Here is a 16,360-nt window from a genome sequence, read left to right on the forward strand (position 1 = left end):
AGATACCATAAGTGATGTTCTCAAATGACAGAGTATTTGATTTCTATGTCTAGTACCAAGTGGGAGAGAAGCTTCCAAAACAGAAGATGACTTCTGTAAAATATATTAAAAAACTAGATGAACAGAAGAGGATTAAATAAAGTCTGTCCTTATTTTTTACAGATAAAATACTGTTTGTGACAGTAAAATACTGACTTTCACAGTTGAGGTCCTCATTTAAATATTTAACTAACTGTTCCTTTGTCAGTTTAGTCCCAGTGTGGAATAATTCCAGACTCAGTGACTTCAAAAAGCACATTTCTCTCCCAAGTTAATTCTTTACTCTTTCCAAGTGTTTACAGAAGAATGTTCCAATTTTTTTCTTCAACAGACACGACCATTGCTGTATTTAGTCTGAAAACATATTTCTGAAAGAAGTGGGAGGTTTTGAGTTTCCAGTTAGGGAGAAAGAACCTGTACATTTTGGCATCATTCCTTCGAGACCACAGTACAACATATGAGAGACCCAGAAGGACACAACCAAGAGTTACAGATGATGCAGGGACTGAGGAAAGTATTCCATTACAAATTTTGTACTTCTCTTAGCTAATGGTTTTCCATACATATTTGGGACAAAATGTTTTGCTAATTTCTCTCATAATACTTAACAGCACATAACATTTTTTCCAAACACTTGTCTTTATAATATTTTAGTTCCTGAGCTCCCAAGCAAGAGGATTAAGGAACAAGTATATGTATCTCAAGGGATCCTTGAGGAGAAACGAAAATCTTAAATTAAATCTTTGGTGGCTTTTCCTCTAGAGTCAAAACCAGCAGGTTCATGTCCACCACTTCTTCCATATGGAATACATTTCCATTACAGATGAAAAATAAGGGTAGTTTCAAACTCGCATATGTAATGTACTGATCCCTTAAAAAAATAACACGAAATTAGTACCAGATCACCTATCGATTCCCACTGATTTCTTTCAACATACAAATACAATGACTAGCTTCATGAGGTCTTGGACACTCAGAAAAACCTCTTATTCATCAGGCTATACAACAATGTGCCAAATCTGTTCTCCTCTTTAAATTCAGTTATCTTGGAATTTTATTCCCTCCTTTAACTGCCTGGATATTTGGGGGATGCCCACTGTGGTTATCAGAACACCCACCCTGTGGCAATGAGAAGAGCAGAGCTATCTCTGCTTTTTCCTTTCATTGTACCGAAGGACCTTCCTCCCTGTGCAAGATAATATCATGTGACACATGTTCAGCTGGTTCATTCCTCTCAACTTCGTCCCTGCAAATACACACATAAAACTGTCTTGACTCAACAAACTCTCTGCCACGGAGAATGTCAAAACCAGAATTATGCTTCGTACTAAACCAAAGTCCACCGACAATGCTAGGCATCTTTTGATTCAACGTGCTTTGTATTTCATACTAACAGAAAAGAGTGTTTTCATGAAACCATATCTATTGACAAACCAAATCCAAATCTCACCTTTAAGAAAAATAGAAACATCTTCCAACTGAGGCACATTATCCTCTCTGTATCCACAGTACTTTGTCAGCAGAGGAAAGTTTTTTAAATATTCACGACAAGCATGGGTGGGATAGAGTTTACTGAGTTCCCTAAATACCACCCCCCATGTTTTAATTTCTTCAGCTGTGTACTCCACTCTGGGAATAGGTTGACCACTGTAAAAAAAAATAATACAAAATACATTTGAATACAAGAAGATTCTAGACAGACTGTGGATGGCAAAATTTCTGTGAAAAGTATTATTTAAATAAATAAAGGCAGAGACTACAAAAACTATTAAAAACTGTTTTAAAATGACAGATAGATGCTTTTTCCTTAGAATTACTTCTTGATGTTATGTTGTACATATTACATTCATTTCTTAAGAACTGTATTTCTTATTCAGCAATGAGATTATTTCTTAATCTTAGTACATATCACAGTAGAAAGATGAATTCCTTATATGCCATGTTCCTATACTAGAGTAATATTTCTCAATATTGCCACTGATGCCTTTGCAAGTGCTTAACAGAGGGATCCTGACTCAGTTTAACTTGTAGATTCAGTAAGACCATCAGCAGACTACATGCTCTGTGCATTCTTTAAAATATATAATGTTCACACAGCATCATTACCTAGAATTTTACAAAGTGAAGATTAGGCAAACAGATGCTTAGAAATGTGTTGATCCATTTTAAATAAGTATATTTATTGTTTAGACTGTTGCTTACATGTGCAGATATGTTTGGAACCCCAATCTCATGCAGCACTACATCACAAGAAAGCTCAACTCAGAGGCAACAGCCTCTAGGTGAAACTAAGCCTCTAAATACATCTCACTTTATTTTTCTTCTGCACCATTCCTCTGCTTCCTCCCTCTTACATGATGCACAGAAATTGCAAAACAGAAGCTTTCCAGGGTACCTGATAGTCAGTCTCTGACATCCAAGATTTGCCTTGAGTGGTTACAGCTAATTCAAAACTGACTGACAGTGTGAAGAGCGGGAATGGCTCCTTCCAATTTGCACTGCCTTGAATTTAGCTGTAAGGAACTTACCATGCCATGGTTGTAGGCCACCACCTCATGTTATGAATTCCCCCTAGAATCTTGATAATCTCTCTCTGGATGTAATGTTCACAATCTATAGTACATAACCTGTGCAATCTACCTTCTCCTCAGGTATCCTCTTTTGCCACACTGTAATGAAGTACAGATCAGCAAAGGGATTCACAGGATTTCCTTCCATCAGTCCCTGTCTCTCACTCCCTTGCCACAGGGCTGGCAACGTAAGCACTCCCAGCCCAGTGCTGAGGCTTCCCCAGTGTCGCAGACAGCAGCCAAATGGGACTGTCGGGCATGGCAAATCCCACCACAGCAGAACTGCAGCACTGGGCTTTTGCTGGGGTTTGGCTCTCCATCCCAGCTATCACCTGTTTCATAATCCTGTCTCCACTGTACAAGGTAACAAGGAATGAGCCCTTATGTCACACACAATTGCTGCTCTCTTGTGCGTGTAGGAACTGCAGAAGAGCATCCACCCTACATTCATTGTGGCTGTCCCCTCACCTTTATAGAAAACTTACTATTGAATCCCCTTGCCTTTCACTATATCAAAGGATTTTGATCCATGGCAGTATCTGTCAGTCAAAGGCTACTTCGTATGAAGTATTCATACTTGTTAAGGACTCGCTGAACATCCAACACATCCACTAGCTCCCTTTCAGCCACCCTTCTGCAGACATGACAAGAATTGCAGCATTTCTCACAGAAGCTGTGCTGGGCCCATTCTGCAATGTGCATGCCCATTCTGCAATGGGAATCAGTCCTTCGGGTCTAGTATTTGTCTTCACCTTTACATTTTATCAGCCTTACGCTGCCTGCGAGCTCATGGAAAGCATAACACAGCTATTCTACATTGTACCATACGTGACAGATACAAGCAGGTTGCTACTCCATCCACCTGGGGTTGCCAGAATACAGTGCAGTAGCCTCCTCACTCTTCCTTAGACCTGACCTCTGCTATGGATACTGCCCGTACAAGTCAGCATTGGCCCAGAAAAGAGGAAGAAATGTGTGCACCAGCGGAAAAATTCAGTCTTCTATTTAGCCTGTCACTTAGAAAGGCACAAATATAATCAAGGATCTGAAGCTTGTTCCCTGCTCACTAAAAGGTTTATAACTTAGTTATTGCTTCAGTTAATTCATTAGTACTGAAGTAAGGTTCACTGAACGTCAATTCCTCAATAGGATTTATGCCTAGGAGAGCTGATCATATTTCCAGTTGATCATGATATTGCTTTCTTTATCTAGAGGATCGAGGCAGCCATACTTGAGGAAGGACCTGTGCTGTTCCTACTGAGCTCTGGAAATCTCATTTTTCTTACCCTCTTATTTCAACAAGCAAGACTCACCTTGCACTCAAACTTTTCCATAAATCACGTGAATGGCCAGCCTGTACAGCCCGTTTTCTCTGGCCTGAGAAAGAAGACTCTACAAGTGAAACTATCCTGAATTTTTATTTCCCCTTATTAAAGTAGGATCTTCCCATTTTGCCATAGTGACGAGCTATCTACTCATATTATGAATTCCCTCTAAGACCTCATATTTTGCCTCCAGATTTAATTTTTTCAATACTTTTGCAATCCCTGATCAGTCTCAAAGGACTAATTAGCAAGATTAACACACTTTCACTATCTTTAGGAGAGAAGCTAAGTGAAAGAGGGAGGAATTTTTTTTTTTGGTCCATATATTTCATACAGTTGATCTTCACTGCTGTGCTCTATTAACATGTCTTCCCCCTTAACACCCAGCACCGTGAAATATCTGCTCCTCTAACTTCATTTCTTAGTGTTTTTCTCTCTCTCCCTGCTACAGAAGCCTCTTTATGTTCAACCAAAGCAAAACATCTACCACTGTAGAATAGCAGCAATTCATAAAGGAAATGCTGAACCAGGATTTTCAACTCAACAATTTTTTTACAGAGCCAATTCACTGCAGCCAAATCTCTTTCATTTTTTTAAGGAAACAAGTGGGGTTTGGGGGTTTTTTTGTTCTTTTGTTTTGGTTTTTTGGGGTTTTTTTTTGTTTTTTGGGGTTTTTTGTTTGTTTGTTTGTTTTTTACACTGGAAAATGAAAAGTAGAAACGCATCAAGCCTCAATAAATGATCAGGAAGGTCACCTACCTGCAAGATATTGAGAGGCTCAAGACAATGCTCTGAATCTATCCCTAAGGGAAGCAGTCCTTACAACAGAGCTGCCCTTTTTGCATAACTAAGTAAACAGTCATTAGGCGACAGAAGAGGGTGCGATGAGACTGCAGCCTAGTGTCGAGACATCTAAACCAATTCTGAGCTCCCCAGCATGGGCAGCAGAAACAGCTTAGTGGTAGCAGCACAGAGTAGTGGTAGCAGCACAGAGTCCTCCCTGAGCTGATTTACCCTTCCTCAGCATGGCTTAGGCTGAGCTGCAGGATGCTGAGAGTAAACATCTCCCTGGGCTGTCTCTACAGGCATATCCAGAGAGAGACTTGCTGTGCAGCCACTGTATAACCTCTGCAGCAGACCTGAAGAGTATGAACAAGATTTTGCCACATCTCAGGTAACTGCCCTAAGCACTGGCCTCCAGGCCATTTTGTGGTCTCTGGCTGAAACTACGTGATCTTGTTTTCCCTCTGCTGCTAGTAATAGGAAGAGGTTGAAATCTTCTAAAGGTTTGAAAAGATCAGTGGCATGAAGTAGTATATCTGAGCAGTTCTGCTGAAGTACAAGATCTGACCCCCAAACAACCTCTGCTTTGCATTGTTTGATTTTTGTAATGTGCCTGCAGAAATGGTTCTTGAGCCTTTAAAATCTAAAGAAAGAAAAGATTTTTCTTTTATCTGTTTTCCTGGGAATATGCAGGATTACTTTACATTATTTTTGTGAAAAGACATTTCTAACCAGTTTCAGGGTGAAAAAAAAAAACACCTTTGTAGCAGAAGACCAACTACTGTTTAGTGAGCCAGCAGCACCATCTTTCCAGCACTTAGGCAGCTTGAGAGGTAGAAAGGAGGAAAATATTTCCAGCAACTTAGCAGCTGTGAAATGCTACCATCACAGGTAAACGGAGAACTATCCAACATAAAGCACAGTCTGCCCTTGTCCACAGGTACCTGCTTGACATTTCACACTGTGATATAAATATTAGGCAAGAAAAAACTAACTCTACAGCAAGCATTAAACTGAAAAAAAAAGATAATAAATCAATCATATGTAAACAAACAAACAAAAAAACTGTCTCAATTCACATTTGAAAGCTGGCTAAACTTGGGACTTACCTGGTCAGCACAGGAAGCTTCTCTACCAACCAGCACCGTGCCCCGAGCAGGCAGAGCTCAGTGTGGTGGGTGAATGAGCACCCAGCTAACTGACACTAGCACTTACACATTTATTAGACTGGCAATAGGTTAATGACAGGAATGGGACAAAAGCGAAGGAGAAGTATAATCAGGATTATATGGTCACAAAGCAGAGTTAATCTTCCTGTCTCCAGCCTTCTGCAGCCTGTAGACTAGGCTAAAGAAAAGAGAACTGAAAATCCTTCAAAAATCCATTTCTGAATTGCTTCCTGACAGGACATAACTTCTACAAAGGCAGAAAAAAAATTGTTGTGTTTTATATTCTTTAAACAACGTAGGTAGAAATCTGAAAGGAGAAAAATGAAAAACCTGAAGTGTGGTAAAATGGAAAAGAACATGAAATTAGTATGTTCTTTCCCTTCAGAATGAGGGCTTAGGCCTGTTGCAAATAAAATCTAGAGTATGAATAGAATTATTTGAATGCTTCTGTGACAAGAAAATTACAACACAGTAGGTATTTGTAGGTAGTGGAGAAAGTTTCCTAACTTCCAGGGATGGCAGGAAATTGAAAATACTGACTTGATTTGGGAAAATCAAAATGAGAAAACACATGCAGTGTATGTGTGCACAGACAGCAGCTCCACTAACTACAGAGAAATCCACTGACTGAATTCTGAGAAGTTTAGAGCTGTGTTGGCAACACTGATACATGGCATTCTGCAGTGTCCAGTAGAGTATGCATATGAAAAGACAATAATAATTTTGGTTTCTACTGAGCTCATCCAGCTCCTTAGGGACACTAGATGTGTGCAATTCAGCAGTGCATCAGTTTGTAATTAAGACAGCCAAGCATTTGTAAAAGAGTTTCTTAAAGTTTAGGCAGCTATGAATAAAATGCTAGAGAGGCAGTGCTTACCTTTCAAATGCTTTACTTGCCTGTTATCTGTACCAAAAAAATGTAACAGGATTTCAAGCATCAGGTTTGTCATTTATAGACTACAATAAACTAGTCAAAGTTTAAAGGATGACTTTGTCTACTGTTAAACTTCATCCTACAGGATTAAGTAGAGCATGAATTCTAACTAGTCAGCAGCATGGGGAAGAATTATGCCAGTACTTACTATTTATAGCCCATGGCAACATCCACAAAGTACTTTCTTCTCTGTCGATAGACATTGTCTTTAAATCCCTTAAGCAACGAAGAAGAGAGTAATTTACAATAAGGACAGAAAATTAGCTGTAAGAATTACAAAAGAAATCATTAAAGTGTTTATTTAGTACCTAATTATATTGTATTTTGATTAACACTATCTACTGGACTGCAATAGAACATAGGGATTTCTTCATTTTTTTTCCCCACCAAAGTCACACAGGAGTTTTTTCAAGACAGGTTTCTGCATAGGTATAGTCATTCATCCAAGATGCTGAAAAATGGAAATTTTTTCCTTATCATTTCATCTCACTCAGGTTTCCCTTAATCTAAATGGACACATACATGCAGGCACAAAGCAGAATAATTGACCTATCCTTAATACATCTTTTTTTGCTAGAAGAATCAGGTGCCCAGAGTTCATACACAACTCATTTTGAAGATTCTGCTTCAGCAGCTGCCATCTTAACCAATGCATTAGAGACTGAACCATCAGCCTCAAGCAGCAAATATGCGTTTTGCTCCAATTTGAGTTATAGAGGAAGGGCTTGCGGGCTACAGTAGGGTCACAGCTTTTGCAATGAGTGCAAGAGACCAGCCCGTTACAGCCCTTTAAGCTATTCAAAACTAAAACAAGATCTCTTCTACCCCTATAAAAGACGCAGACACTTCAGGTTTTGGACTACAAGAAGAGTTATCTATTTTCAAGTCAGGACTGCTAACCTCTTGAAGATGAAAAAGGGTAAAGAGTTATCCAAGTTCCCCAGTTAGTAGTGCAGAAAGTGCATTTAAGTTTCCCTTGTCAAAGCTGAAAAGCAAAATACATTTTTTTTCTTACTGCTCACATACATAAACACAAATCACTGAAGGGAATGAAGAGATAATGTTGTTTGATTTGAAATATTTGTATGAGCTTCCAGAAAACTCAGAAGGCATTTTACTGCCCCATAACCAAAGCTGCACTGCTGGGATAGAGTAGGGGAGGATGTCAAAGGACTGCAGAAAAACTTCAAGCCTCCACCCCTACACAGAAATGATTTTTGACTGGCAAGAAGTTGCTATAATCTGCGGGAGTGTCCTTGTCTGCTTAATACCTTTTGAAAAAAGCATTGAGTTACTCAGCTGCAAATCTTTCAAGAGCCAAAAGAGGATGGAAGACAGCACAGGGGATTTAAAAGCTTGTCACACGTAGTGGAACCGAGACTGAAACCACTGTGGAGTGGCTTGGGGCTATGCTGCTGAAGTGGCGCTGTGCTGGTTCTGTAATAGGGTAATTCTCTTTGGTCCTCTGGCACCTACGCGCCACCGCTAAGAAACAGGGCAGGCACCAGCAGTGGCCTTTGAAAGGCCAGTCACAGAATTTACAGGTTTTTTTCCCCCATCTCTAATACCTAGCATGCTGCATAGGCTAACAAATGGTGTGTAAATTATGTTTATAAGAGTTCCCCCAAGTCTAAAATATATATTCATATAATGCAAATGTCTTTTTTCATTGTCTGTAAAACTGAAGGCAGATTTTCAGCAGAGCACTCAAGTATTTAATGAAGGCACCAGCTCAGAACATAAAACAGTATCAAATGGCCCGTCATCGACTCAGGGCTAGAATGAGCTGCCACTACAGCCTCTGTTTGAACCAAATTACTTTTAATGGCTGAAGACAATCAACAGACTTTTCCATTCTGAGAAAATGCAACATAACTCCTAGTTTGTCATCAAGAAGTACATGGCAGAAGCCAGGATCCAGGAACACACTCCCCAGCTGCAGGCCCACAGTGTGGGAAGGGCCCACGCACAGCAGAGACAGCTGAAAACCAAGCAAGGTGATGATGCTTATCGTGGCTGACCCATGGGCAGGTGACACCAGAGACAGGGAAGTGGGGCTGCCAGGGGACACCGTGATGATGTCCCTTTGCCTTTGTGCACAGGCATGAGGGTCTGTGCCTGAGACCCCGACACAGCATAGCAGCTGTAGGAGCTGTGGAGCAGACAGGACAGAAGGCAGTAGTCCGAGTGACATTTCTGCACTGACATAGAGCCCCAAACCCAGGGCTGCCAGGAGTACCTGCTTCTCCTCAGCCAAGGCAGTCACCAGAGGGGAGTCTGCACAGGCACTGCAGTACCATGGCATAGTACAGATGCATCACTCAGGACTCTCACAGAGTCCCCTACACTGAACTGATCTTCTGCAGTCACTTGTAATCTATTCACAGCCATTCTTCACCAACTTGGCCAGTACCAACAAAAACATGGGTGACAAAAAACAAAGGAGACTGGAACCTACAGCTACAGTTTACTCTGATGCTACTACAAGACAGTCTTACAGTCAGATATCTCTAGTTCTGTCGTGGGTTAACCCACAAGTTCATTACCTACTTCCTTCCAGATGGAAATTTCTTACAATATCCATGTAACCTGGCCTATTTTACTTCAGAGTAGAAATGAATACAACCAGTTACCACTGGTGTCTTTCAGCCAAGTGGTCCAAAGGTAGAAACTGGGATTTATAAGAAGTGAAAATGTTGTAACACAAATACTTGCAATCACATGCCATCTAAAGACTCGGAGGTTAAGTATTTATAGACATCAGCCAAAATAAATAAAATACCAAACCTTTTATTTATTTTTTTTTTTTGCCTTTTGCATTGAGCATTTGGCACTACTGCAGACACAGCTTGTGTGAAATGCAGGCTTGTCTCCTGTCACCAAAGTCAGGAGACTATGTGAGACACCTTCCCATCTGCTGCATTCAGGTAGAAACAGGAACATGTTGCTTTGTTTTATTTTGTAGTAACCTCCTCAGTGCCCAAGGAAGTCTTCCTTCATAACTCTTTCTTCTCTGACGCCTTAGTTAATATCAGTTCTTCCCTAAGAGCTATTTGTGGCAGAACCAAGGGTCACATTGATCTAAACTCTTCAGAGTTTGAAACCTTTCTATCAACTATTTAGTTAAAAAAATAAATAAATGAAAGCAGTAGAAAAGGGGACATAGATGTTAAACAGTGAATGAGTTTTCTGGAGGATCTCCTCTTTGGATATCCTACTACAGAAAAGGAAAATTAATTCACTGAAACTACTGAAGATAACTAAATCCCTGCCTTCTGAAAACCATATGCTCAAAAAAATACTCAGAATCAGCAGTCAACAGGCTTTTTATTTGACTAGCAAATAACCTGAACAAATTATCTACAAGATAATTTTATGTTACACTTACTGGGTGATCTGCATCCAGCTCAGATCCATACATCAAAACTCTCTGTGAGCATTTGTCTAACTCAGATATCTTCCTAGGGAACCAAGGGACACAATCGAGATCTGTAGAAGACAGAATGCGAGTTGAATACACTAGAGTTTAAGACTGTGGAGATACCTGTGCAAAACATTTGTCATTGTCTAAACCATGTGATAGCATGCAGCCTTGCCTTCTTCATCAGTCCAGATGTTTTCTGGTGGATTAAGAGATACAATATTTGTTTGAAACTTGAGCAACTGGATTAGTTCATTAAATTCTTTCTTACTGCAGTCACAGTCCACAAAAATTTCCACCTCCGAGCTCCTTCTCTTCGATTTTCTTGATTCAATATGAACCATACTCACATGTTTTTCCTGTGGGAAGATGAAATAGTGTATGAAATGCAGCCACACCAACTAGAAGGCAAATATCGACGGTATGTTCCTCAGGAAGTTCTTCCCAGTTATTAAAAGGAATAGGATTTCTTTGGAAGTACTCACTTTGGACCTACAGAACTGGTTAGTGATGCTTAATAAAGACAAAAAAAAATCTGTATACTGAAAGTAAAAATAATATTATTGTGTTTAATGAAGAAAGTTAACTGATGATTTAGTTTTATCTAACAAGGCAATCCTTCATAAAGGACAATATTACTCTATAATTTTTAAAAAGAAAAATTTGTAATGCAATTGTATATTTACCTTTATTAAACATGAAATGCAATTTTATTAGGCAATGTACATAGTAATAATTTAACTGGATTTGAGTGTGTTTACTTAAACAGATGCTATTAAATGGGTACTACTTCAGCATCTCTCGTGAACATGAGGGAGAAAATATTTTTTTTAAGGATAACTGTGTACTAGTCCTCATCTATCTTTCTTGTAGCAATTATGGATTACCTGAAGTGATAATAGTAATAAAATTAAAACCTAATTAAATTTATTTTCTATTATAATGTCTTCATCAAAACTAAACACGAGTGTGTTAATAGTTCTAGCATTAAAATTTGCCTATGGGGTATCTCTCCCACCACAACTACTCGTCTGCCAAGGGTGTCGTACAATGACAACCATAATGTGTTACAGCTGACCTCATCTACTGTTGTGATAGCCTTGCTTCAAAACAGGAGATTGGAATAGATGATTACTTTCAACCAATATTTCTATTGACTCTTTGATTTTTCCTTTTTTTGCCAGACACAAACTATCTGTTACTTTTCATAACTATCCTTTCACTTAGTGAAGCCAACAAAACATTTTTTTAACTTCCAAATGGGGAGAACTCTGCGCTTCCACTTCCACCTGCCTGCTCTATTTTGCAGAAATGTCCATTTCAGGTGTAGGTCCCCTCTGGTACAGCCAACCAGCAGTCTCTGCTTTTACACCTCTGGATATACATACATAATTCTAACTGGCATGCTCCATAAGGTATGTATATGGTGTATCTCCTTAGCTAACCCATTCATGTAACAAATTCACAGAAGGATAACCCTCCATCTGCTGAGGGTTTTGAACTTGCTTTTTGTAAACTGGCAGATTACAAAGCCGAGCAGGATCATTTTGATTATCTGCTCCTGAATACCACAGGCCACAGGACTCCCCTACGTGTCTTCAGCTGACACAGAGCTACCAGTTTGAGGCATTCTCTTGGAAAGTCGGACAAGTGGCTTTGATCTACCCTAGGCTGAGAAGAGAACAAAACCCTGCACTCTCCCTCATGCCACTCAAATCGTCAAGTGACTCAGTGAACAGGGGTGACACCTCTGCAACATCTTCCAGTCATGTTTTAAGAGACCAGAGTGAGTTACATGCCCATTCCCAGGAAAGGGGAGCTGACGTGTAACTCCAGGGTTTCAGGTATGAACCTATTCAAGCATTTAAGCCAGAGCTGCAGTTAAGACACTTAACTCTTGGAGAAAAGCTATATTGACAACATGACTCCCGCAATTCCTGACAGCTTTCTGTGAAACACCCTGGTTCCCTGCAGCCTCCCTCCCAAGATTCTAATTCACCCCCTTTTCCCTGGCTGGGGAATCCAGGTATCTACATCAGCCTTGGGAATCTGCTCCCAGAGCCAGGTCCTGTGAGTTAGGATTGATAACGCCCAGGGCTCCCACACTTACACCCCTCTGACGGTTTGGCCTTAGAGGCAGACTCCAAGCCACCTCCTAACTTTCTCTCCATTGCACTGCACAGACTGAACAACCTAAGATTTTATCATACTGCTTTGCTTGAACTATCCTGACACGCCTCCAGGCCCTCTTCAATTTACTCATCAGGCAAGCAGACTATGTGCAGTACCAGCAGCCTGACCAAAAAACACCACTTACAAGGGGATCTATATGAAACCAATACTTCAACATTTGTGTTCTAGTTAAGACACATAAAGCCCTGACCCTGCAAGCACTTAAAGGTGCATTTAACTTCATGACCAAACATTGTCCTGCAGCAAAGCTGCCACCACCATCAGACTATGTAATTTAGATTCTGAACTGCTCTCTGAAAGTGCCTCCTTTCACTGTGACCTGCACAGACAGCTTCACACCTAATTTACAATGCTGAGAACCACACATTGGAAATCTAAAGTGAATGGTGTGAACATCAGCATCACTGTTAAACTTTATTCCAGAAAACCCTTCACAAGCCCAAAATGCTTTGTTGAATGGTCCATAAAATTTTAAGTTACTTTTATTTAATTCCACAGAGTGTCACTGCACTCCATTCCTTCTGCCACCGTCCATTAGATTTACACCAACAAAAAACCTGACCTCAGTAGCCTTCCTCAGTCCAGTCAGCACAATGATTTGTAAGCTTTACCTGGAAGAGTCGGAGAGCTTTCACCAATCCACCAACTTCATTCTTCAAGGAAAACACCACGGCTGTCTTTCCACCTTCAGAAACAGATTCACCTTTCCCGTTTCCCTTATTCCCTTTCTTTTCCTCATTTTTCCCAGAAGTTGTTCTGTTTAGCTACAAATGGATAAAGAACAGCATCACATCAGATACAAACTGGCATTTCCCAAAATTAAGTCTTTTAGGCAAAGAGAATTTTTTTTTTTTAGAAAATAGCTGAATGGAACTCATCCAGACTCAATTTAAAAGGCAATGCATTTACCTGAAACCAGTACCGCAGGTCAAACTGCTGTTAAAAGATGATTGTGTAAGAGGCCAATCCATTAAAAAAGCATAAGGAAAAGCATATGAATGTTTGGGATGCAAATATGATGCTATTATTAGGACAGCACTATTATCAGTAATAAACATGAAGCAAATGGAGATGTTCTGAATTACTGCAAAATGTGATGCTATTCTAACCTGAATATTGTAGCAAAATGGCACTGCAAAATTGCAGTGATGCTATTCTAACCTGTACCAGTCAATTTACAATTATTTACACTAGTATGTATTTCTGTATCAGCCATTAAATTTAAAACATAAACTTTATGTTCTCTGTTGTAGTACTATTATTGTTGTCATGTAACATCATTTTTCCTGAGAAAACAAAATCTCTGTTGATTATACAAACAAGCATAGAAATACAAGCTTAGACTGCACCTCCCACAGAATATGAGCTGGTTGAAGAACTCAAGAAATATACAGAAAATCACACCATCCTCAGCCACTCCCACATTCTTCTCTCAACTTGGGGGCTAAAGACTGCTTTAAGCCAGATTTCAGCTAGCATTTTCAAAAAAAATGTAATTTTATCAGCTTAAATGTTGTTGAGATGCCAACAGTACAGCTTCTATAGACAATTTCTTTAAGATCGACAACGATTTTTAAAAAAACAGCCTGCATTTTCCAGTATCCATGTTGTGAGTCCTGGAGAAATTAAACCTCTAATGAGATGCCAACTGCTTTTTTATCATCCATAATATAGTCACTAAAAAGAAACATTAAATAGAAATTAAGAATCATATACAACTATTCCACGTGGATTACAATTGTACTTTGATAAATTGTAAAGCAGCTTACGGAAAATAACTCGAAAACAAATGCAGTTTTTAAACAGGTATCATAGCACTTGATGAAAGCCAAGATAGATCTTTATTCTTACTTTTTCCTTACAGGTAGGTTATCCCACTTGCACAATGCCTGTGGACCCGCAACAACGGACTTTAGCAAAGTGTCTCCCTGTACTTCCAGAAGATTTTACAAGATTTTATCAAGTGCTTCATGATCCAGCAAAAAATTTGTAAGCTTCAGCCTGATTCCTTTTCAAGCCATACTATATAAAATAGTTTTTGTAAAAACTGATACCATCAATAGTGACAAGGTGTTTGCATCACATCCATCTTAACAGATACACATGGTCCATGTCAAATTGGTTTACTTTTTTAACTGATCCTAGTTCACTCTGAAATGTCTCCCTCTACTGAATAGAGAGCCCACAGCTCTCAATTCAGCTCCCACTGGATCTCCTAAGATTTTTTTTTTTTTAAGGTACAAGAATGCACTGAATTAAAATGAGGGCTAGTTAAAATGCAGAATCTTACCAAAACCCACTCTTTAAATGGTACAGGTTAAACCAGCCACACTTAAAACTAGTTACTGGACATGCTAAATAGTCTCTGTAGTCTTTTCCATACAGAAAAGCAACTATGTCTGTAGAATGATATACGAAGGGTTTCAAACATGTTTATTTTTTAGTAACCGAGTTTATACGATTCTGCTCAGTAGGAGGTTTGCTCCGAGACAGTTTAGGGGAAAGTCAGTTTTGTTTTAACTTCAACAACATTTGGGATTTGACCAAGTCATTTTCACATATATCAAGTATACAGCCTCCCCATGAAGTGACAAAGATGCTATTTTCATAGCATCCATGATTTTTAACTGTGTGCTGCTTTCTGAAATCTGTGTACCCAGAATCATTTAGTCAACTGAGTGCCTGAGAATCTCAATACCATTGATTCCTCTGGAAAACAAGAGTACCTGGCACCTTTCAAGACTGTGACAGGTTCCCTAATACTCTCAAGTGAGCATTAACCTAAGTGATGACTAAAAGACCCTCTGAGGCACATAAAAACTAGAATACCTATTTGTTATGAGCCCAGTAGAAGAGGCTGTGATATTGCAAGAACTCAAATCTTATCAGCCATGCTCATTAGTACATTTCATAATTAAATGACTAACACATCATCTTTCCTAATGAAAATGAACTACCTGGAGCAAGTGCAAGTACTCAGGAGTAAAAGTAATCTATAGCAGAACTCAGGATAACTCAAATATAAAGACAGTAAAACAAATTTATCTCATTTAATTCCATATTTCCAATAGAAGCACATCATGTACAAATAGGGATGTTTCACATTTTACTATAAAGACAACAGGCCAGTTCACAACTGGCACAAACTGGTGCATTCTGTTGGTTCTACACAAGTGACCTGAATCTTCATGCGTCGAAAAATGTTATAGGAGGCAAAGTCTTCATAATCCTAAATATTTCACATATTCAGAGCAGATTATGTTATTAGTACTTATTAACCTTCTTTATTCTTATTAAAGCACACCTATTCAAATACATTTACCTGTAAGCACAGGGAAGTTTAGCCCGTGCTCGCAATGACCCAACCACCTGTCGCACTCACATCACCATTTTACAGAGAACTGTTCCTACCTCCTGACAAGGTGTTCAACGGGGAAACCACACACTGCTGCACAATGCTCCTGCGCGATCCTGCACCCCTGCTAGCGGGTACCAGCCGGGGAACCTCAAAGCTCAGCAGTGGAAGCGTCTGTGATTTGCCCATCACCAAAAATGTTCTACTTGTCGTGCTGCGAGGTTTCTAAGCACCTGGGAAGGGCAGGTTCTGCTGACACAGCACCAGTGCACACAGCCGGCAGCCGGACCAAGCACAGGCTTTCCAACTTCAAGCACTGAAAAGCACCTGAACTCAACCCCAGCGCTTTTATATTATTCCAACAGCGCGATGGTTAATTTCTGCAGTAAGACAAGCTTCTAACAAAACTTTTACTACCCTTTGATAGCACCACTAAGGCAGCGAAGGAAGACCGGTATTCGTTCCCAAAGTTAGTTTCATCAGCCCTAGGAAGCTCCTGAAAAACTCTTCACCCCACCTGAAACTTCGGAGGAAGGCGGACATCTCCCCGGCCCCGGGTCCCCGGAGGGCC

General features: G+C 39.8%; 1 protein-coding gene across 1 annotated transcript in view; it reads right to left on the reverse strand.

Moving 5' to 3' along the window:
- Nucleotides 1–13,198, reverse strand: part of TPH2 (tryptophan hydroxylase 2) — a gene marked incomplete at its 5' end in the record, with an annotated part of 47,537 nt that extends 34,339 nt beyond the window's left edge. The window contains 5 exons of the mRNA XM_010083115.1: nt 1,490–1,686; nt 6,969–7,036; nt 10,209–10,309; nt 10,417–10,600; nt 13,046–13,198. Coding sequence (XP_010081417.1) covers nt 1,490–1,686; nt 6,969–7,036; nt 10,209–10,309; nt 10,417–10,600; nt 13,046–13,198 — 703 coding nt within the window. The remainder of the gene's footprint in view (nt 1–1,489; nt 1,687–6,968; nt 7,037–10,208; nt 10,310–10,416; nt 10,601–13,045) is intronic.
- Between the last annotated feature and the right edge of the window lie 3,162 nt (nt 13,199–16,360).

Source organism: Pterocles gutturalis, unplaced genomic scaffold, assembly GCF_000699245.1.
Source record: "Pterocles gutturalis isolate BGI_N339 unplaced genomic scaffold, ASM69924v1 scaffold29641, whole genome shotgun sequence".
Classification (NCBI taxonomy): Eukaryota; Metazoa; Chordata; class Aves; order Pterocliformes; family Pteroclidae; genus Pterocles; species Pterocles gutturalis.